This window comes from Rhea americana, unplaced genomic scaffold, assembly GCF_003343005.1.
Source record: "Rhea americana isolate MKP2758 unplaced genomic scaffold, rheAme1 scaffold_30, whole genome shotgun sequence".
Lineage (NCBI taxonomy): Eukaryota > Metazoa > Chordata > Aves > Rheiformes > Rheidae > Rhea > Rhea americana.
This window is the reverse complement of record NW_028186424.1, coordinates 1785783-1809859: the sequence shown is the minus strand read 5'-3', so window position 1 is coordinate 1809859 and position 24077 is coordinate 1785783. Positions and strand designations below refer to the sequence as shown.

The 24077-nt window shown below is 40.6% G+C and overlaps 1 protein-coding gene across 2 annotated transcripts in view; it reads left to right on the top strand.

Moving 5' to 3' along the window:
- CRMP1 (collapsin response mediator protein 1) overlaps window positions 1-21570 on the top strand; it is a 50548-nt gene extending 28978 nt beyond the window's left edge. For both annotated transcript variants that reach the window (XM_085309586.1, XM_085309587.1), the window contains exons 5-14: window positions 138-199; window positions 1900-1980; window positions 5082-5150; window positions 7558-7678; window positions 9263-9419; window positions 12659-12800; window positions 14349-14519; window positions 16132-16311; window positions 18625-18790; window positions 20554-21570. In XM_085309586.1, coding sequence (XP_085165712.1) covers window positions 138-199; window positions 1900-1980; window positions 5082-5150; window positions 7558-7678; window positions 9263-9419; window positions 12659-12800; window positions 14349-14519; window positions 16132-16311; window positions 18625-18790; window positions 20554-20645 — 1241 coding nt within the window. In that variant the 3' untranslated portion in view covers window positions 20646-21570. The remainder of the gene's footprint in view (window positions 1-137; window positions 200-1899; window positions 1981-5081; window positions 5151-7557; window positions 7679-9262; window positions 9420-12658; window positions 12801-14348; window positions 14520-16131; window positions 16312-18624; window positions 18791-20553) is intronic.
- The last annotated feature ends 2507 nt before the right edge of the window (window positions 21571-24077 follow it).

Below are 24077 nucleotides of genomic sequence, written 5' to 3'. Positions count from 1 at the left end.
CTTCTAGTCATAATAACTATAATACAGCTATGGGTTCATATTCTTTTGACATATTTTTCTGGAAACCTRAATTTGTTTATATAAGATGTAAGAATCCACTTAACATGGCAACACCTTTATATTTTGTCTTGAAACAGGTGTGAACTCTTTTCAAGTCTACATGGCCTACAAAGATCTTTACCAAATGTCCGACAGCCAGGTATTGCTCTGAATCTTTTTATGGCTGTGATTTGTCCTTTCTTCCATGATCCCCCTCCCAACATCTTAGGACTTCTTAAGGTTGAACACCAGGAAAATATTCCCATTGCTTGAAGTGGAATTGGGGGAAATGTACAACTGAGGAATTTCTCTGGAGGGTCAGTTCTGACCAGGGCTAAACTGCCAGTGTTCCTTTGAGTGTATGACATTCAACTTCTGCAAAGTTTATCTAGTGTCTCCCAATGCTGCAACCACTCAGCACCACTCAGGATTTTGCCCAGGACTTTAATTTGCTTTAGCTTTGCAATATTCTAGGTCAGAGAGGGAAAAATAGATGAAGCACTCTAGGCAGTGAGAGWGTTGAGATTTCAGAAGTTTCTCTGCTGCTGCAGACAGCGAAAGTGTGTTGTTCTCGGGGGAGGTTGCCTTTTCTTGTTTGGGTTGGAGCTAACAATGAGCTTGTTTGTGTAGCCCTCATTCCAGATTCCAGACTCTCCAGCTTTCCCATTCACAAGTATCACGTCACTGTAAACGGGCAACAGCATCTGTTAGTAATAATAATGTTTGCTTATTTGGTTGAGAAAATGTTTCATTCTTGCTTATCCTAGAGCTGTATGTCTGTCTCTTAWATAACTGTTACACCTCTAGTGTATGTGGTTTTAATTGGAATTTTAGACATAATAATATTTAAATATTGTCTGAGAGGCAGTGCATGCCAAATTCAACTTCCTGATGAGATTAGCAGGGGAAACATCCATCAGAAATGTTATATGCTCAGCTAGACTAATGCTCATTAACATTTTAAATGTACATGTCAATCTATGTATTCCTAACCATYTAAACCTAGCTGAAGTGCCCTAGTGCGGAAGTGGGCACTGATGGTGACATGTCTTCAGTATTTAATCTGTGTTTGAAAACTGGGCTTCCATGTTATKGAAATCTGAGCTGAGCAAGGAATATCTTAGTTGAATACCTTTTGGAAAGGGAACTAGAATTTCAATAGTTCAGAAATTTTCCTTAAAGCAAAAGAATCAGCTATTTTCCTTTTGTATGGATGGGKTTTGAATGTTAGAAAGCAACAGACAGAGGATGCTCTAGAAAAAAATGTTGAAAGTTTAGTTGGAGAAGCAAGGTGATGATGAAAGCTTGATACTCTCTGCTCTAACAAAATGGTGCAAAATGCATGCACTTCAGAAAGTATGTTTTAGCTGTACTAAAAGTGTCTACAATCTATTGATTATTCCCATTCTGTATRAGTGCATTTCAATAGATCTATTTCTTGTTTATTCAGGCAAGACATCTTTAATAATGTGTCCACTACAGTTGCTAAAACTACAGACAAGAGGGTACTCAGTAGGCCTAGGCATGTGTGGGAGGGTGTAAAAGCTGGTCCTACAGTAAGCGAAGCTCAAGGAGGCACAACACCACTTGAGTGCTGTCTTGGTGTGTAAGGGCACAATCTCATCCTGTGCCTGGCTGGCATACAAAGGTGTATAAGTCCGGTGGTAAATAAAGTGGATGCTTACCAATGAATCCCCTGGCTCTCTGTAGAGGTAAAGAGTGGAAGACAGAAATAATTTTCTATTCACTGAGCTGATTACCAGCACAAAAGGAGCAAAACTGAGATGAACAAAGAGGTCTGAGTGTTAAGTAGCGTGTTTTCTTTATTCAACAGTGTTTCCTTCTTTGTACTTCCTGTAGCTTTATGAAGCCTTTACCTTTCTAAAAAGYCTGGGAGCTGTCATCCTGGTACATGCTGAAAATGGAGACTTGATAGCTCAGGTAAGTGAACTGTGGTTTTTGTTTCATTTTTTGAGAAGATTCATGTGAGTGAGGAGGAGTAAATCCCTTCAGGAAGGGGTGGTGGAAAAAGGAACTTGCTAGTAATGCATCTTTGTTGGGTCTGATGTCTTCTACACCACCTGTACAAACCGTGGGATGGAAGGACAGCATTCCTGCTGCGTACTTTGGCAWAACACCCATGAGATGGAGTAGTGATCCAAGCAGCTCCTGCGTTGGCAGCAGATCAGTTCTAGGTGAGGGGGTTGGAGGAAGCAAGAAGGTGTCTCCTGAATCCAACAGAGGCAAGTGAAGCAGAATAAACATTGTAAAGCCTTGCTTGAAGATTTGGGGGACACAGTAAGGAGCTGAGAAGCATTATGCTAATGTTGCCGCTGGAATTATCAGCATAAGCAAGCATAGTGAGTTTAGAGTGGGTGGTAGAACTCTCAGACCWGTTTATTTTTTAGAAGAGACTTAGAAATCTCTGAAATTTGAATACAAACCACCATGATCTTCTAAAATGCTTAAAAATGTGCATTATAGTGTAAGTCATGCTGTTGGAAGAGAACTCTCAGAAGCAGGAAATTGGACTCAAACTGATTATGTTCTATTAAAATATACCAGTTCCCCAGTCTATGCTTTGCAGRTGAACTGASCTGAGCAGTCCTCTGATCCCTCATSCATGTGCTGGCAGCAGGGTAGAGCTCCTCTGAGGTCTGTGAAGCTCTGACTGAGTGGACTGGTTTTATCTGCTGAGCTCTTCATYTGCTGGCTTATCTGCTCAGGACTAGGTTGCAGAGCTGACAAGGAAATTACAGCAGATAAAAACATGTTGTCTGTCTTCTTTGGACTGGGGAAGCTACATTGTCTCGTGGCTGAGCCAAAATTTCACGTGAATGTTTCATATGGTTAGGCAGCRCAGCTAGGCTCTTGCTATACARATTTATTTATTTATTTATTTTTCCCTCAGTGGGATTCTGTCCTCTACATATTGGGYAGGAATTTAATGCCTTTGAGAGTCTTCTTTCCTACTGTCATGTTTGGCCAAACTGATCATTGAGCACAAAAGATACTAGTGAGGAATCAACAGGCACATATGGTGCAGTTGTATTCATCCCACTTGAAACCAGGTGAAAACCATCATTCAGATCCAAGAGGAAAAACGTTGGAATTTCCYAGCAAGATCAGCGTGATTTGAAACTACCAAAATATTATCATTTACAGTTTTAGTATAACATKAAATAGAACAAAAAGAAATAATAATGAACATAATAAATCAATATTACTGCAGAAATGGCAAAAATAAAGAAATCAGATGGCACTCATGGTGTTTTGCTATGTTCTCCATTAAAATCAACAAGCATTTTCGCAGTTGCATTTTTGATAGAAATCTGTTCCAACTATGTTTTTCTTTGATCAGCTTTAATATACAGCCATAGAACATGAACATAAAGGAAAGAAAAGTGATTAAGAAAAGAGGAAGGAAGTTGTTAAGAAACGTGAATTGTGTTATACACCAACATATTTCTTCAGCACTGCCATGTCTCATAAAATCAGTTCTTCCTTGTGCTTATAYTCAGAAGGATTATTTGGATGATGAAAGGAATGTTGCCTACAGGGATGTTTCAGGGGACTATCCAACGTGAAAATCTAAATTTGATCTTACTGAACAAATTTTCTCACTTATTATCACTATCAAATCCTCTAACAGTAAATAATTTTATCATATGATCTAATTTTACAACATCCTTCAAGAGGCAAATCTACCATATTTTAAATTTTGCCATTCTTTGCCATTTTGATATTTTTTGTATTATTTAGTTTTAATTGTTTACTTATTATTCCATTTTAATTATCTGAAATCTTTAACTTCCACTGTTCAGAGCTGTTGCATTATGGATTTAGAATACCTATTTTTAATAATACCTATGAAATACTATGATTTTCTAACTCAAAATGATTACATGGACAGATTAATAGGGTCCTCTACACCCTTGACTGATTGTAGTGAAGGCAAAAGTATATGTGAATAATAAGTTGCCCAGGTTTTGCTGAAATACATTGGTAATGAGTTAATTTTTCCCACTCAAGGACGTGAGATTAAATATTTATTAGATTACACAGTGAAGTATGTTAGGTAACTTCATCCTAGTCTCTAAGGGACGTTTGTCTGTATCGCGGAGTCGTTGCATTTGTTTTACTCTGCTCATTAGAGACCTGTGGGCCTGGGAGGCCGGGGCTGAGGCACATCAATAGCTCCGTGTTTGCACCTCTGCTCTGTTGGTGGACCTGTATCCAGCCTCACATCAGGAACAGTTAATTACCATCTTCTATGGACAAGGAAATTTATTCCAGTGCCACCGTGTGACCTTAAATTAAACGATAATTGAAGCCCCTTGACTGTTTGTAAAAATCACTCTCACTGATGCAAAGCTTGACAGCACAATTTTTTTCTGACAACCCCCCATTGGCTCTAAGTAGGGCCTGTTGACGTGGTTGCAGTGCCACAGTGACCAGAGGCTGGAGAAAGCGTTTTTTTGCTTTCAAGAAAACATAATTTTAGTGATTCAATTGGTAGGGGAGAAGTGTTACAGAAAATTGGGCGACAGAGCAGCGACTCCATCTGCTAAAAACCACCAGTGCTGAAAGTTTAAAGAAGGTAACAATGCTTCATAGTTTGAAAACAGAGAACTTTTTTGTGAGTAAATAAAGAATTGCCGCATGGAAACATCCATAACTACAATTTAAAATATTGATACCTATTCCCTGGCCTGGTGTCAAATAAGAATTTCTGGTGGGCAGAGGAGGCTTCAGATGGTGCGATCACAGTGGCCTGAGGCACAAATATGCTCTGTCAAATTGCAGTGACAAGTCCTCCTTTGAAATCTGGGCTGAGTGTACAGGGCAGAGGCCAGGGGACAGGGGGGCAGTGTATTTAGAGCTGATGTTTTCATGCCCTCCCCCAGCAGCAGGCTTACTCGACTGCATTTACACAGAGAAAAATAGGCAGTCAGAAAATACAGCTGTTAACCCGCGAGAGGATGCTGGATAGAAGCATCTCATGTTGTAGCAGTTGACAGCATTTGTCTGTTATGTTTCAGGAACAAAAACGTATCCTGGAAATGGGAATCACAGGACCTGAGGGACATGCCCTGAGCAGACCCGAGGAGGTAAGGGACTGCACTCGTTCTGTAGTTCATGGAAAAATTTGTCAAGTACATAATATCAGAACTTGGCTTCTGCTACGTGCAGATGACGGGCGGGCATGTGGGGGAAGGTGGCAATCTGTTTGTCCTGTGGCCGCTTCCAGTGTTATTCCAAGCTTTAAAAAGTCTGAATCCCCTTCAGCCCGTTTGCCTTAAATACCCTTGCTGCTGGCAGCATCACATTGCTTCTGGGTGGGAGAGGAAGGGCTGCCCGTGCACCCAGGTCACGGCTCCTTCTCACCACCTTGCCTGGAGGAGTGGACCCGCTGGGTTGTGAAATGTCGCCATTTCTYTGGTCAAGTTTTTCTGGCACTTTGCAATTATCTTGGATCCCTACCGTGACCCCCATTTTGGAAAGCACTGCTCTAGCCCAAGAAGGTTGTCTTCAGTGTTTCAGTTTTATAGCAYAGATGTGCAAACATTTTTGACTGTGAGCCTTGTGATTTGATTTGCAACTGCAAATACCAGTGTGAATTTCAGATTTCTTTCCATTTCCTAATCCCACTTCAGTTGGGATCTTGCTCAGGATTGTGACCTCTAGTGTTGGACTTGGGGTACCAGGCAGGTCAGTAACAACCTGTGGGCTAGGCTTCGGAGATAGATACTGTTTTTGATACTGATAACCGGAGATACTGATTCATTAGTTTGTTTTGKCTGAAAAATCCTTCTACAAAATGCATATTTGCACCTATACCATGCATATGTGTACTCCCACATATAAATCTACACTTATATCTGCAGATACGTTTGTAGTAAAAATGCAGTATGTCAAAAGGCAAATATGTGAGAATGTAAAGATACTTTAAGACAGCTCAATTTATGCAATTCTCTTTATAATAAAACCTACTTCTTGCAAAGATCCAGGCATCTGGAAAGCGTTTAGGGGATTTTTTTTGTGTGTGTTTTTTTTTTTTTTTTTTTTTTTTTTTGTAAGAAGAAAAAAGTGGAGATATGTAAATGTCTCTTACTACACATAGTTCAGAGAATTAATGACATGATCAGGGCAGTAGTAGAAAGTGACTGCTTTCCTTGAAGACTAAAGAGACAAGGCCTTGGGGATTTGATGCTAAACTCAAAGAGATTGTTGTCATTTGCAGATCTTTATATAACCTCTCCCCAAAGCAAAAGGAATGAACTTAATTGGTTGCATTCTTCTATTGAACAGTTTRTGTATTTTTTCATTTTTCTATTTAACTTCCACCTAAGTTGTTCTAAAAGAACTGAGTCTTTTCCTTTTAATGAGGACAAGGGCCTAAGGAAAATCTGCCTTTGCAGTTTCTAGAAAGGAATTTTACATCTCTCTGACTATGACATCTGACTACCTAATTCCCAGTGCTGAGGTATGAGGGTCCTGCTTTTCTTCCTCATCCTTTTGTGGGCACCTTTGAGGATTTAGGATAAATTTTGTAATATAGGTCCYAGGAGAACCTGAAGTGACAGTGCTGGAAATCAGCACTGTGATTTTAAGACAAAATATTTCACTTAACTGTGATAGGTTAAGCCATGTGTTTTCAAAGAGGTTATATTACGAAATCTTTCCAGCACAACATTTGGAGAGAATTTTCTGCATTTTCCCACCAGTATTTMCAGTGAGGACAAACTCTTAGGTATTCAAGTGCTGACACTGTGAGTCTGTCTGGGAGGGAGGTATAAAGCTGATGGCTGAGGAGGGGAGTCTCCGCTGGAAGCACTGCTCCTCCGCCTGCAGACAAATGCTTGGCATGTACGTCCCAGATGGCTCCCTGGGAGGAGATGGCGTTTACCCTTGCTGACAGAGGGGACTTACTGGGGACATTTCAAAGGGTTTTGTGGATTATGGGCTAAATTTGGCCCACAGTGCTGAAGCCGCTGTTTGAGAATACTTTACATTCACTCTCTTCTTATCCTTACATAAAGATTGCATAGGATAAGCTCTCAGGGAGAGCTCAGAGACTGAGTTGGTGCTAGGGCACTGTTCCCTTGCTCCCTTCTCCTTTTGTTGGCAGGCAAAAGGGAGAAGTTTGAAGTAGAAAGGAGAGAGGGAGGTAAGCAGCCATTCAGATGTAGCCTTTCCTGTGGGGTGGGGAGCTCCGTCCCATTAGACAGTACAGAGGAGCAAAGTTTGGTGCTCAGTGAGAGCAGGCTGTGGGAAGCAAGGCCTGGGGTGTCTTTTGGCAGGAGCAGAGGGGCTGCAGGTGGATTTACCCCAAAGTGAAGTGCCTGAGAATGGCTTAGCTCCCTCTTTCGCAGCACTGCGTCTCTTTGGAATAAACAGAATCAATCCTTGGAGAACTGCTGCTAAACAGTGAGAGATATGGCTCATTCCTCCAGTTCGTTTTCCCTTCTCTTTGCTTTTGTAGCTAACTTTTTTCCTCCTTTTTTTTTTCCCCAGCTTGAAGCAGAAGCAGTTTTCCGTGCCATCACCATTGCTAGTCGAATAAACTGCCCAGTGTACATCACCAAAGTGATGAGTAAGAGTGCGGCTGACATCATTGCACTGGCTAGAAAGAAAGGTGAGATACTACCTCTTTTCCCCCCAGATTTGGATTTTGTGCTGAATAGAAGCTCAGAGAAAAAAAAACCTGCTGCTGGCAATCTGATCTGTACATCTTGATCCAAACCAACAGATACAGGGAGAGATTACCAAAGAATGGTAATTCCAGCACAGACACTAAATGTTTAGGAGTGAGAAAACTGAAGGGAGACCTCTCAACTTTGTTCAGCTGAGAAACTCACCCCACAGACTATAAGCAACCTCTCACCTTTTGAAGACTGGGTTGTAACTCTTCTTTCTCCTGTTTCCTTTCACCTGTAACTTAGATTATTACCTCTCTGCTCATGGGAGGGTTGTTCCTCTGAAGGGTTGTTTCCATCTTACAATGTCTTGGTCAGTGAAGCTGATGTTAGAGGTTTCTGGTGCCTTACTGCTAGAGGCTGATCCCATCAGATGTGCCACTGGTGGCATCTGTGGGTCCACACTGTGCTCTGGGTCTGTGAAATGGTCCAGGTTAAAAGTAACCCAAAAGGAAATGAGCCTGGAGGCAGCAATTTTTAAAGGCCACTTTGCTTGCAGGCACAGATATATTGTAGAAACTGCACCAGAGGTGCTGCCTCACAGATGTATGGGTAGACGCAGCTTTTTGGAGGTCCATACCTTGCAGAGAGTGGGACGAAACACAGCACAAGCTCAGGGTCTGGTAGGAAGTGCTCTTCCATAACCAATCTTTCCTTTCCAGTCCTAACTTTCTGCCTCACACTGTACTTTACTGGAAATTTTTCTCCACAACCCTGTTCTTTTCTTCTGAATTGTCATTGTTTTTTTTCTTGCTCACTCTTCTTGCTTTCTTTCTTTCACTTTCTCTTTTTCTGGTTCATTTTTTTTCCCACTGGCCATTTCCACAATGCCTTTGCTCTTCTTCTAACTGGCCCTGTTTAAGAAGATGGTGAAGGCCAGAGCTAAGCCAAAAAAGAGCTGATTCATACATTTTTCATATTTTTCTCAAATTTAATTTTCCTTGTGTTTCATTTGAGAGTGAAAGCTGCATAGAGAGGAGTCAGAACTGTTCTGCTGGCCAGTGTTACAGAGCACACCGTCCCCAGTGACAAATGCTCCAGGGGGTCATTTCTGAGCCATGTGGAAAAGCCAGAGAGAAAATTCTCTTCTTGATTTTTGTGTCCTTAGAGACTTGAAGCATGGTGTTGGAGACCTTGTGCTCCTATCTGCTGCTACGCTCAACCTGACAGCGGTAAGAAGATGTGTCAGCTGGAGCTCTCCTCTGTATCAATTCATGCTGAAGCAGAGCAATAGCCAGAACATGGCTGTGATTAAAACAGTACAAATTAAAAACAGGTCTGAACTGTTTCCTTCTGGATTAGAAAGAGAACTTTGTAAATATCCTGATCAAAAGCATGTACAGCTCAGAAAGCCTCCTGATTAATTTTTTATCTTGCAGACAAAGCYAGGGCTGTTTAATTTTCTGGGAGCTGTGCTGACCATGTAGCAAYGCATAAATTATACATAGCTGCATGCAGTAAGCAGAATAATGTGTTGAAAAGAGAGTGGATTCTAATCAGTTCATATCCTTGCTTTCCCCAAGGTCCCCTTGTTTTTGGAGAACCAATTACTGCCAGCTTGGGGACAGATGGGACACATTACTGGAGCAAAAACTGGGCCAAAGCTGCAGCTTTTGTGACCTCACCACCTCTGAGCCCTGATCCTACCACTCCAGATCACTTAAATTCTCTCTTAGCATGGTAAGGCCTTCCTTTCTTCACTGGCTGATGTTCAGGCAAATGCAAAAGCCACCTGGTTTGAAGTACCTAGGGATCAGCTCAGAATTTTCTTTAAAACAATAATTTCCTTTGGTATCTTACACAGGAAATGACAGAGAGGCGATGGTAGAAAACCAAAGCTAGTTACGGCCCTGTGGTTAGTCCATTCCTCAGGTGAGGAGGCCTAGACCTTCCACATTCCTGGTTAGCATGCTGAAGATCAACTGTGGATTACTCCAGGATGATTTCTTTTTCTCTCTGCTTTTYGAGTGACTACTATCTGTACAACGAGATAGCAATCTTTAGCACAGGACTTGGAGCAGGCTTTCTCCCTACTTCTCCAGTTTCTCCAGCCAAACTGTTAATATATATTTGGATTGCACTTACTCACTCCAGAGTAAGTAACRGCCTGGTGGGTAGAGCCCTATGTGTGAGGGCAGACTCAATTTGAGGTCCCTGGTGATATCTAGCAAACACAACATCTGAAATGAGGTTTGTCCCGTTGCAGAAGTTTCTGGAACTGAGAAACCATTCCTGAGGCCATTTTTGTGAAAGCTGTTGTGGGGCTGTAAGCTGTRAGCACTTCTGAAAATTAGGCTTTTCCAAACTAAGCTGTAGGGGTTTGCAATAAGGTTTAGCGGTATTAACTCGTGCCTACTGAAAACCAGTGACTTCTTGGTAGCTTGCCTTCATCCAGGATGTGCCAAAAYTATATTAGCTTACCTCACCTAGCTTTCTGTGTGTTTTTATAGTTATCAGACTCCTCAAGCAGGAAGTCAGCAAAGATACATGGTACGTATAGAGAAGGCACATCAAGCATGGGAAAGAGGCCAGAATGGACTGCAGAAGAGATTATTAGGGAACCAGGTGGAGACAGGCTGGCAATCTGAGGCCATCACTTGACRTGATAGGGATAAAACTGTGCTGACTATCTTCAGATTGGCAGTGAGAGAGTCATCAGTAGAGGGATGAAAAGACTGGACAGCAGAGTGACAAGTATCTTCCTAATACAGAAGAGAAGATGTGCAACACCTTGCCATCATCCTGGAACTGCAAATCCATTTCTGAAAGTGCTTTCTGCTTTTAACCRTTTGTGATTGTTCTCTAGCTGAAGTGGAAGACCAGCTGCTTTCAAGTGATAAGGAACATTTCAAGTTCCACTAGGACTGATTGCTTGCACTGAAGTGAGGCACTCAGCTTACCACTCAAACTGCTACTTAACACCAGATGGGGACACTTGTCTCACCTACTGCCTCCTCTTTCCAGGGACTCCTCTGCTCTAGACCAAGTAGCACATTTTTAACCCTAAAAGTGACCAACTGGTCTTCAGAAAACATCTTCCTTTGAGTTTTCCATGAGAAACTGAGCAGGCTGTATGGCAGGCAGTGGCAGTTTCTGGTAATCTAGCTCTGAATCACATGCATTTCTGGGTAGAATGTGCAGGAATTTTTTCTGTTGTGAAGGGCTGGTGGCAGAAATGATCTACTGTAGGTGAATTTTCTATTCCTTAAAATAAAATCAAGGAATAGAAATGTATTTTCTGGTAAGACCTAGCTCCATCAACACTGTAGAGAAGGATGTTCATTATGTGAGGGTAAGGCTCTTATCCAGAACATGGGAATGTATGGCTTTTTACTCTAGCAGAACAGCTGTAAGATTTTGAAAAAAGGGTTCCAAATAATATTATCTGAGTCAAAAGAGATCAGTTAAAATAGCAATAAYGTTTTTAGAACTGGAATACAAATAATAACATTTTTAACACTAACATCAGAAGGACAAACTGAGGGGTCATAGATATTTTCATCATCCATCAAGTATCCAGAAATGGCTCYTTTTTCCTGGTGGCTTAAATCCCTAGATCTTAAATGACAGCAGCTTAGCCTGCTTCTCRTTTTAATGCTTTAAATATACATATGAAACTAAAAGAAGAACAGAATATATTATCACTCTGCAATGCATTTATGGAGAATTTTATGCAAGGGTGATAATAAAGATAATATTTCACTTTTCAGTTGCACTGGTTATCAGGAGACCAATATTTTTTTAAAAAATARARAGTCCTCAYAACATTACTGGTGTGCAAGTGAGCATACTTGTTWKTCTRTTTTCCACATAAAATGTTGATTTTTCACTAAAAAGCTGAATGTATGAAAATCCAGGATATCTCATGGGTTTTGCAGTTTGGATTTGCCTCGTGGGGTTTGCATCCTTGTTTCCTGGGCTGGGCCATGCACTTCAGGTGGCTTCTGTCTTCTGTGGTGTACTGCTGTGCTACTCTTGCCATCTCTTAACTAGAAATGTGAGCTCTTGGTGCTTTGTGTCAGACATAATTTGCCTTGGAAGCCTGGTTTGCAGAGAAGAGTAAGATCATGAGGTGTTGAAATGATGTGTAAGAATATGCATGGGTCAGCTGTTAATTCCCACCACGCACTCTTTGAAGTGTGTTCCTTGGTGATCCCTTCTTGCCTCTCAGCTTTTCAGTTCTTCTGATCTTGTCCCCCATGTGACAGCGGAGGATGCCTAAATAGGAGAARTACTCAGGAGAAGTACCTAGGTGCTTTTTTTCTTTTACCCCCTGCCTTTTTCTGTGTGAGACCATTAAGTTAGATAAGTCCAGAGCATATATTTGACTTGGATCATTTGCACTTTCCCTTGCTTTGTTTGATTAGAAGACTATTTGGTAAAAATACTCCTCCTTTTATTTTTCTGCAGTATATGGTTTTGTTTCAGAAGGTTAAGCTTTAATCTACTGCAAAGGGATATATTGAATATTCTTGTGAGACTTGCAAGGAAAATATATGTGCAGGGAAGAAATGCAGGGAAGCAAGCTTGATACTCATTACTTTGCATTGCAAAATTTGCCATTTTTTCAACGTTTTGAATTTATCTTGAAATTGGCAAGTATTTCATACAAGCTTTTGACCATTTTCTTAATCCAATAATAATCTTTTGTCCTKGTGACTGGGTTTGTGCCTGATCTCTGTAGATAAGCAATCTTAAATCCGAGGGGACTATAATCTGGGAATTTAGGGTGTTCCTGAGGGAAAGTGGAGATGTCCGATATCATTGTTGATCTTCAGCAATCTGTAGTCAACATTAAAGGCTGTTGAAATGATCTAGAGCCTATATCACTAACGTGGAGACTTGACCATTTGCAACTAGTGTGTGACCAAGGTAGCGCTGGTGACGTGGTGTAAATCTTCTATGCGTTAACTCCACAGTGGGGACCTGCAGGTGACAGGAAGTGGACATTGCCCGTACAGCACTGCCCAGAAAGCCATTGGAAAGGACAACTTCACTATGATTCCTGAAGGGGTCAATGGAATTGAGGAAAGAATGACTGTTGTCTGGGACAAGGCTGTAGTAAGTAATTACTTGCTTTTATGGATTAAAAAAAATATTGACTGTTTGCTGAATACTGAAAACTAAGAGACTCTTGGCCATTAGTGACTTTCTAATATATTTCTGAGAAATCCCAGAGGGAGAGCTACTATAAGGTGAATTGTTTATTTCAGGAATCATCCCTAGTTTTATAAAGTCTGGGCTATGTTTCACTTTTGACAGTACAACACCGTAAGGTTTATTAGTCTTTATTAGAGCTGAGGCTTCACAGACTGCACCACGGTAATTTTGCCGTTGTGTCAGAATGCACACTTCTCGTAAACGTAGGATCTGAAGCAGTTTAATGATTTTGAAGGGGATCCGATATAAATCTGACAAATGGATTGTTTGAATTTGGGAAGTGTCGCATTGTTTTTGAGGAATTGCAAATGGATGGCAACTGAGCCTGAGGCGAGACTATAAAAGGCTTTGAAGGAGAACGCTGCATCTAAATCATAATGATGTATTTTGCTGTAGGATGCTGGTATAAGTTAGCAATTTTTTGATGGTTCCATGGATCCTAATATGTAGTGATATCCTCCTTCCCTTGTCTGTCTTGTCGTACACACGCAGTCTCTCTCTCTCTCTCTCTCTCACACACACACACACACTCATTACATTGCATTGCACTGGAATGCATACGGCAAACTGGAAAGTGGTAGTATTTACAATGCTCTTGTGAGCATCTCTCCCAGACTGTTTAATAACCTCTTTCTTCAGGGACCGCTATAGAGCTTCCAAGCACAGAAGCAGCTTCACATATCTGCTGTGTGAAGCAAAAAAGCAAGCAAAATCTAARCGGCTAGGGATATTTTCTTTTGTTTACTCCCCAAACGGGGAAAAAATATAGCAAAGGATGCAAATTGGGATTTATGGTGGWAATATTCAGTTCTGTACCATTGAGAAATATGTATTTTGGCCATCTTGTGTTTTGTCAGGCAGGAAATAGATGTTTATTTAACACTGAAAAGCTTGGCTCTCACATTCTCCCTTGGAATACTACTCTCATTTGTTACCAGGGAAGACCCCTGAAAAATCAACATGCTGCTGTGTTCAGCTGTTATTAAGCCATCACAGACTGCTTAAAAAGTTCAATTGGTGGTGACATTTTTTTAGGCAAGGGCTTTATAGTTGGAGTTCCATTGCTTAGACTTATGGATTTAGTAAAGCTAATAGTAGAAAAAACTTAATTTCCAAGAAATGTTTCTAAAAGAGTCTGAACATATTTTAGACTGGCAACAAAGTGCTCTTATGCGCCAACCAATGTGTGTGGTAAAGGCACCCTAGATAACTGAGGAACTTGATGGTGTTATCTGGATTAAGGTTTTATTATCTGTTTTCTGGGATGTTTGAAAGAACTCATTCCCTTATTTGAAACGCCCAAGTAACATGCCTTGTATAAACGCCTGCATTTGTTTCAGGCGACATCACTGTATATATGCACTAAATGCGTTCCCATATTTCCCCGACCTTTCAGCACTTTGAATAGTTCATCTCCATTTTAAAAGCATATTTTGCTATTTTTTTTAGGCCACAGGTAAGATGGATGAGAGCCAGTTTGTAGCTGTCACCAGCACCAATGCTGCCAAAATCTTTAATCTGTATCCAAGAAAAGGCCGGATTGCTGTGGGATCGGATGCTGATGTTGTTATCTGGGACCCTGATAAGGTGAAGACTATAACAGCTAAAAGCCATAAATCGGTAAGAAGAAATAGAAAACCAGTAACAAAAAAGAAATGCCACCGCTGCTTTTGAAATGCTGATCTAGTAAGTCCAAATGCCTGAATATAGAGGAGCAAGGTAACTCCTTACTCCTGTTCTGAAAAGTGAAAATATTCTTCCGAAGATGAAAGCAATGAAATTTTGCATTGGTGACATTGGGTTGAGGAAGGATTTCCTTTCTGTCTGCATATACCATTGCACTATTTTCTGTATGCTTGTGCCAGATCTATAACAGGTGTGAATTAGCAGGTCTGAAGCTRGGGTTAATAAAGCTGTGCATATAAATTCGAAGCCAACTCACTCTTCTTTCACTTATCTGAAAAGCACTCCATGTTATAAATTGTGTGATTAAATCAATAATATTCTAATCTATGAAGATTAAATATTTTGATAACCCAGCTCTAGTCAGCTTCATGGCTGGGATTTTCCATTTAAGTCCAAAGCTTTGAAGTATGTTTCTCTGCCCTTAGCACAGGGTACCAGTGACTCACAGCTGCTTTGATTTTGACTGCAACAGGACTCATGTGTTTATCTTTTGTGTTATCTGTCTCAGAGTTGTTATATCATAGTTCAGTGCTTTGGTCTTTTACATTGGGGAATTCTTACAAAAAAATTCACTGTAGATTGAATAACGTGGTTTATATTAAAGAGACATGAATCTTTCAAAATTAAGTTTAGGTGATTCAGTTTTTATTTCTCTATCTTGGGGTATCTCAACTTTTTCTAGAAAGCAATAAATGCCTGCCTTTGACAGTCACTCTGATTTAAACTCAGGGTTTCAGGGTTTTTCTGAACTTTTTCAAACAGAAATGTATGTGCTGATCCTGAAAGCTCAGTGCTGACTGCAAGTCTGAAACGTGCTCTGCTGAGCCGCACGGTAGAGTGCTGTGTGAGCCCTGCCACGTGCATGACTGTGCCTTGGAAATCACCTGGCACAGCCACGGCACACGCATGCTGCGGCCACGTCTGGGCTTCTGGATATTTGGCAGCTGAGTAAGAATTCTCCTTCCTGTTAAGATTATCACACTTTAGAGGTTCTGGATAAATATAGAAAGTCCTAAAAAAACAATGAGATAAAATCTTGATGGAAAATGAGCAGCTGCACAGCTGAAGTCSTTGGTACTTCTGAAAGGTTAAATTAGTTTTGTTCCAATCCCATCACTTGCCTTGGAGGACAAGCMTTAGGTAGGGTAGGGGTAGAAGACATTTAGCATCTTGTTCTGCAAACTAGAGATATTTTTATATTCAGAAATTGGCATGTACTTTAAGCTCTATGGTATGTGTTTGGTGGATCAACAGGGACTTCTGCAGTTCCACAGGATCTTTTCCTAACCTCCACACCTAGGAAATCAGTATGATTTGACACTTTTGATGTATCAGAACTCTGTTCTTCATGTAACCTTCAACTTGGGTGGATACACAGGAGCATAAACAAACACATTGTTTTTATAGTTTTAAAACTATAAAACAGTTTTATAGTTCTGTTAATAGTAGCAGTCTAAAGCTATGGCCACAAACATAAATTAAGTTACTAGCTGGAAGAGATTTTGTACTGAACTTGCAGTGTGTGTGTGTGTTGGTTGATCCTCAGGCTGTTGAGTACAACATCTTCGAAGGAATGGAGTGCCACGGTGCCCCTCTAGTGGTCATAAGCCAAGGAAAGATTGTATTTGAAGATGGAAATCTGCAYGTAAATAAGGGAATGGGCCGCTTCATCCCTCGCAAACCTTTCCCTGAATATCTTTACCAGCGCATCAAAATCAGGAATAAGGTAGAGACAGATATAATTTGACCATACTATCTTGGAACTACTAATGAAATGTTTTCATTATTATGGTACTAACGTGAGTGCGTATCAGATGGACTGTATGTGGCATCAATACACCACCAAAAGGCCACAGGCTTGTTGTATCTCTGGAAGTGTGAATTAATGTAATCACCCTGGGAGCTTCAGTGGGGTGTGACAGATAGTTGCCAATTGGGAATCTGTCCTTACGTCCAGCTGTGCAGTCTTTTGAAGGGAGATGGAAAAGTGGTAAAATTTACTTTTAACTACAAATTAGCAAAAAGATAAAGCCTCTTTAGGGGGAGGTTTAACCAGAGGAAAAACAACGTTTAAGTTATTACTAGACTTTGTACACTGAATAACCGCATTGTAGAGAAGAAGAAAAAGCATGCAGTAAGTCAGAGATATCATTACATTTGGCATCGTGCTAGTTTTGACAGGTTGTAGTGTGCATTGCTATTGCAGCATGCAAAATTCAGAGCTCAGAAAAACTTYTCTTTTGTGTTGGTAGCTTGGGAAATGACCAAGATTGAGACTGGATCAACTCTGTTTTTGAATTATATCAGTGCTCCTCTATTGAAAACCAGTTGCCTTGGCACTAGTTTGGTCTTGTCTGGGAATTTCTCTTTGATACTAGGCAAGAAAGTTAGTATGTGAAGCTATGTAGCAAGGACAGATTGACTAAAGAAATATATTTTCCTCAACAAGACATGTATAATTGCCTATAAGGACAGCAGCTGAAATTAGGTCTACAAACAGGTTGATAGCTGTTAYGTTCATCATGTTTTATACAAATTCTGTCAAATTGTGAGATATAAAATGTTTGCTCTTCTAAGGAGAAAAGGCACTGTAAAAAATARTAAACACATTACGTTTTTTACATTTTCACTTAGACGACAGGCTCTTCAACATATGGGCCTTKTCTTCACACTTGCCTCTCAAGGGTTCAGGACATGCAAGTGTTTATAAATTAGAGTGACAATGATATTTAAATAGTGAAGATGACACTTTAAAACCAAATATCAAGAAACTTGTGTTTTGTGCTAGGAGTCTACAAAAAYGCCTAGGCCAAATAACTTGTGTCTTGCAAGCAGGCCTGGATTTTGGGAGAGACCTTTGATTTTAGATACTTAGGAAAAGATCTGCAAAAGTATGTAGGAAGGTACTAAYGTTTTTGCTCTTGGAGCTCCCTCTGCTGCCTTCCTGGAGAAAATGAGATCATTTTCATGTCTGTGTTTCTCCACTGTCAAATTTTATTGAYTGAAAATATTTTAAAAACCCAATGATGGTCCTGTCAGTGACCGTATCTCATGTGAATGTCATTACACAAGAAAGGTGTATTGAATGAGGATCTGCAACACCATAACTGGCACTGGAAAACTCCTGGGATCAGGACAGCAGGATAAACTTATGCCTTCATGGGTCCCTGGTGGATTAGATTCACTGCTGCAATCCGCAGCTGCCTCCATGTGGGCATCAGCTTTGGTTCATCCCTGCCTGGGATCTCTCTTCTGAGCCTGATGACCTACTCACRGAAATCAAGGAAAATGCGTTGATGTCTATAAGAGCTGGATCAAACCCCTGTGAATAGAGTGTCCTTCCTACACAGTATTTTAAATTTCCCTGTTAACATGTAGGAGAAATGATTTTGAAATAATATCCTTGTAAGCCTTAGCTTGTTAAATCTTTTTTTTAAAATGAGCTTTGGATTATACAGTTAAACCTCTTCATATTCATGCAGAAAAATGGAACTTTTTTWAAAAAAATATTGCTTATGTTGTCTTCTTTCATTTTTTCTATGGGTGTCACTAGAGCTAATTTTTAGAGATGCTTTCCTGCTTCTTCTTCTGGTGAAATATAACTTTCCCGTGTTTCCAATGCCCTTTGCCTGGTAAAAGGGCGAAGTTAGCCCTGCGGTATCGGAGTGCAGAGCACACAAATTCCAGCCTCCTGCTGTGGCTCCAGCAGCCACACCATGGGGCGCCTCATTAGATCAATCATTTTTATGAATATTGCTAAAACCAGGAATCTGAATAGCTGGTATAGAGGAATTGAAAGGATTCCTCATGTGGTCATATAAACAATATAAAATGCATCTATATTTATAAATGGGGGAGGAGGCTTTACAATTTCACTTACATATAAAGCAGACAGTAGCTTTGATGAGAATACATGTGTTTGTACTTCAGCTAGTGCAGAATATATCTCTATACTCAGTATCTTGGTGTATAGATAGGAGTAACATGAGGGAGCATTAACAGAGCATTCAGCARCTGGGGTTTTGTTCTCTCGACCTAGGTGGGAGGACTGCAAGGAGTCTCCAGAGGAATGTACGATGGGCCTGTGTATGAAATCCCAGCTACGCCAAAATATGCAACTCCTGCACCCTCAACTAAATCCTCCCCTGCCAAAAACCAGCCCCCACCAATCAGAAACCTCCATCAGTCCAATTTTAGCTTATCAGGTAAGTTGGCCAGACTCAGTAGAAATGTCTTGAAAGCCTTGAGTATGGATTATGACTGGTGCTCACAAAAGATTTATGGTAAATTTCAGTTATAAAGAATTAACTACTATTTTTATCAAATATGAAATACATATACTCGTATGTAGAAATACATATACTCTCGTAGAGAGAGAGTATATTCTTATATACTCTCTCTCTACAAATATTTTATAAATTACCAAATATTCAGAAGATCTGCAATCTAAAATGCTCTGCGTGCACCATTTYTAGTATTACTTACCCTGCATGTTACAGTTACCTGAGGTCTCCATTTGATGTGGCTGAGGCCCTTTAGTGATCTGTGTGGCTGATGGGACAGGTGCCTTGCGTGACTCATGACTCACACATCTCACATTTCTTGGTGCATCACAAGAAACTTCAAGACATGGGAACCTCAGCTTTCCTTGTGCATGGCTSGCAAGCCATGTGCAGATTCTATTAATGTACAAATTCTTGTCCTCATGCTCTTGTTGCCTGAATTTTTTTCCATGTTACATAAGAACTAGACTGGAAAATCATCCTGTGAGGGTCACTGGGAATAACTCTTGTCATCAGAAGTTAATTACTAGTCCGTCGTATCTTACCCTCCAAAAATCAATAGCACAGTGGGCAAACAAGTGTCTCCTTACAGTTTTGTAATGAAAGTCACTGGCTCTTCTCCTGTACAGGAGCCAAYGGTCCAGTTTTTGTCCCTGGCAGATCCTGCCTTAAGAAACTAAATTAAACATCTAGAGAAAATCCAAGGAAAGCAAATATTTTAAATACCCGTCTGATAAGCTGAGATATATTTTTGCCCATCCATTTTGGGGCCAGTGTGAGCATATACAAAATATGAAAAAGCATATAAAGCAAAACTACTTACAAATTTTATCTCTAACAATAATAAATGATGAATGTAATTTTCATGTGCCTCTAAGTCTGTGCTTTCCCAATCCACTCCTAGATCTATGTATTATCAAGACAGCTGGTGTATGAATTTGATAGGAATCAGGCAAATGCACACAACTGCATTCTTATGGAATTAACCAGAACCAGAGAATATGATAGCATTTATAACAATCTTAAGCTTTTATGATAGTCTTATGTTGCCTTTGGGAAGATACGTCATAGTTGATGAGTGTGATCAGACGTTTAACCTGGTATAAAATTTGCTGTCACAAACTTAACCTTTCAAAATTTTTAAATACTGTGTGAAGTGGATATGAGTTTACACCAGATCAATGCTCCCTTTTCACCTAGATTTATGACCCCTAAATTAAGATTTACTGTATTGTTAACTCAGGGACTCAACGGGGACAGATATTTCTAAATCAGTGAGGTGGATTTGAAAAATCCCCTCTGCACATATGTATGTAAAATTTTTCTTTTACTTACGGTAATGCATTCTCTCAGGGTCTGATAACACAAAGGGAATAAATGCCCTCTGGAGGCTGYCATCTCTGCATGGCTTCTTCTTCAAGTCAGTGGAAGGCGATTCCCCTTGCAGGAAAAGCATTAGTCCAGTCCCAGACATTTAAGACTATACTCCTAATTGAAGATAATTGGRGCTAGGCACACAAATATGCTTTGAAGGTCTGTTTAGCACTTCAGTCAGAGGTCTGGCTCAAGAGAAACCAGCTGTTAAAGATGTTAAGGAAGGGTAGCTGGAACTAATCAGGCAAAATATCACTGCTGCTGGTTTTTCCCCATTTCATAGCTTTGTTTCCTGAATTCCYCTTGCACAGGAGCTCAAATAGATGATAATAACCCACGCCGTACCGGACACCGCATCGTTGCACCTCCTGGTGGTCGCTCTAATATTACCAGTCTTGGCTGAAAATGCTGATGGACAGAAACACAAGGATGAAGGATCATGGGAATAATTATGTCCATTCCCTTCAGTGTCCACGTTACTGAACCCACAGTTTTATTTGGTACTAATGGAAATAAAAATGAAATGTCTTTCTTTTTTTGTATAGGAAGAGGTGATAATAGTGTGGTGTGTTTGCTTGGAACTACTTGCCTCACAATTGTGCTTTCATGCCATAGTCACCTTAAAGCATGGTGCTTCCATTGCCCCGTTAGTGACTACAGGTTTTAGCTGTGTCTTGTAACTGAATGATGGTTCCTTTYCCCCCCTGTTAGCTGTATTAGAGTAGTTAATGCATGTTACTGAGTTATTTATGCAAGTTACATACTGTGAGTGAGCCCCTTTAGAACACGTTGCCAACAACTGACTAGACATAATGCCAAGATTAATGTCTATATTTGACAAATGCCACTGAACTACGTATGGAGGAAGAAAATGGCCATCTTGAAAGTATGCAGTAGAGTAGTATAGGCAGCTTCTGTTTTTACCTTTAATTTATTATAAACCCAAGAAGCACTTCTCTCAGGCACAGAAAATCATCAAGACACGCAATGACAAATGGTCTCTGTAGCACCCGTCTGTAGCCTCTGTACATTCCAAGTTGGTGTCTTTGTTGTTTCCATTTTAGACAGAGCCATAATTTATACACAGCAATGCCATTGCTACCCCTGCAGGGATTTCTCCACCTAGGCAGTAGCGCTSTCCTTCTGCATGAGTCTTTTGGTACTTACAGATAATCCAATTTGCCGTCGGATTTTTAAAGTTTTTTGTACAAAGTTTTTCCTTTGTAATCACATACATTTTTACTTACTCTACAGTATCAGATCTACTAGTCGTGGTTCTATTTCTGAATTCAAAGCTTGTGAAATAAAGGAAATGAATTGATGGGTAAGCGTCTTCCTCTACTTTCCAGTATTGTTGCTCAGTGGTTGAAAATTTAGCATGGAGGTACTCAACAGAAAGTGTATTTCAGGTTGACACYGTGTGAAAGAATGAACCTCCTTAGATCACAGGGGGTGTTAATACAGTTATCTGCACATCCATATTATGGCGTGACATAATCTGGGTTAATTGCATACATCTTACATTAAAAAAAATAAAAAAATTACACTCACCTGTTGCACTGCAGCTGCCTTGATTTTGGCCACATAACATCTAAACTATCTGCCAAGACCTTCAAGTACACATATGATTTGCTTAAAATAGAGCTCATTGCCATCCTCTTCATCTTTAGARCACACAAGAAGCACTAACAACGGAGCCGAGAACCAGTTTGGAATACTCCAGTTTGACCTAAGCTCTACTCCACTTAGTGCCAGTTATTTCAGCCCATCTTGGTGTGTTCTCTGCTGATCTGAACTGGGATGGGATCTACCACAAACAAGATGCAAAGCAGGAAGGGTGAGAGAAAGCGGCCTACATTATCTTTTTGGGTGAGAGTGAAGGAAATACTTTCTCCCTATTTTTTACGTCCTCTCACAAACTTTATAAAGAAACCTTTTTTTTCCTATCACTTCTTTCTCGTCTGTTTGTGTTGCAGATGTGGGAAGTGTGGGCTACAGCAGAGGGTAGAKTGCTAAGAAAATAAACAGGTTAGCAAAACAGCTCTGACTGGCCTTGCGCTGCTTCACCCTTGTCTGTGCTACAGTGCTGTGCTGGGAAAGTCCTGCAGCAGATCTGCATGCAGCTGACTGATTYTGTCTAGTTGTGCTCATGCTTGACCACTTAGCACTGGTCTGTCCTTCCCCCACAGCAATATTGGCAATACCACATGAGCATAAGGGACGTGCATGCCTTGAAAATAAGCTGCTTGAAGCCTGTCGTCTTATTCTGAAGCCAGTACRTTCATCTTCAGCTTTCCTGGGAAAGGAATGAGTATCCTAGAAAAATCTATTTGTGTTAGCTTGGTCTGAAAAACTGGCAGCAGATTTTTYTTTTTTCTGCTTTGGCATTGATCTGAACCATTGAAGAAACACTCCGATTCACAATTCACACAAATGAATTRAATCTGTTTCCAAAATAAAGAAATAAAGCTTTAAGCTTTTTTTTTTGGCCCCTGCTTCTGAGGGGCAAAGCAGAGGGGGGGAAGCTCTGGCCTGGATTCAGGCAGGGGAGAAAAGAGAGACTGGTGGGGACCTCTTTCCATCTGCAGCTCAGGTGTTACACAGCTTATCAATTTGTATGGTCTGCACCTGAGACTGAGTCAATTCCCCACCCTAATGGCTGGTCTTGCTCACTGTCAGTGATGGTTTGGGTATTTTATGTGAAATAAAATTTTGCTAGCAGAGAAGCCTGAGGACAAGCTGCTTGGGAATAACTAACAGCCCAGCAAATRAGGCAATTTTGAAGCACCAAGCTCTCCACTTCCACTGCTCTGTTCCAACCTACTTGTTAAGAGGATTGACGATGCAACTAACAGTTTTGGTAATCTACCCCCTAAAATAAAAAYGAAGCTGGCTTGTGAAACTACCAGAGGAATCCGGCATGGCGTGAGATTTCTGGAACTGCTGGTAACAATAGTGATGCTCGTGCAYGTGTGTGTGTTTGTGTCCACAGCAATGATTGCCTGCCTCTGTGTGACCGTGCTGCTCCACCTATGAGGCTTYTCATGCTTGAACTAATAGATAGAAATAACYGTTGTGTAACTAGTATTCACAGATTCTGCTCTTTCTACGTGACAAAATCCTAAACAAAAGAACTCTCTGTCTACAAACCAGTTGAGATATTGTTGTTACCATATTTTTTTTTCTTATTTCATGCTGAGGGACCTGCAAGTTCATGTTTTGGGTGTTTGTGAGGCATCTCATGGCTCTGTGGTTCTGTGCCAGCGTAACTGTGCTTGTCAGGTCAATGTAACTCTCTTACATTTCCCCAAAGGAGAAATAAGGTGATGTGCCTGTGATGCTCTGATGCCCTCAAAGCCTGGTCGTGCTCAGTGCAGTTTGAAAACATGTAGTCTGTGCTGGGCCTGGGTGTCTCCACTGTGGACAAGCAAAAGCACATGGGTGTGACTTAAACACCTCTCCTTTTTTTGAACACAGGTCACCATGCAGAGAGCTGGTGTGTGCCTCTTTTGTGAGGGCTTTAAACAATGTAACGCAAGTGGTGCTTTTCGTGCCATACGGAGGACTATTTCACAGCAATGCCTGCTGCCCTTGCATTGCTAACCTATCATTAAATTTTTTTTTAAAAAAAACAACAAATAAAGAGTGGATTAGTTTGTGATTCTGACTACACCTGCAGAGCCGGAAACTCTCCTTGAATTTGCCTCCGTGCAGGAACCCCAAGCAGGCAGGTCTATTTGTGCACCCCTGTACGGGAAGCAGTTGTTATTTCCCTCTTTCTGCTTGCAGTTTCAGAAGTCTTTTGTGCTTTTTCAAGTATCAAGCTTCTAAAACT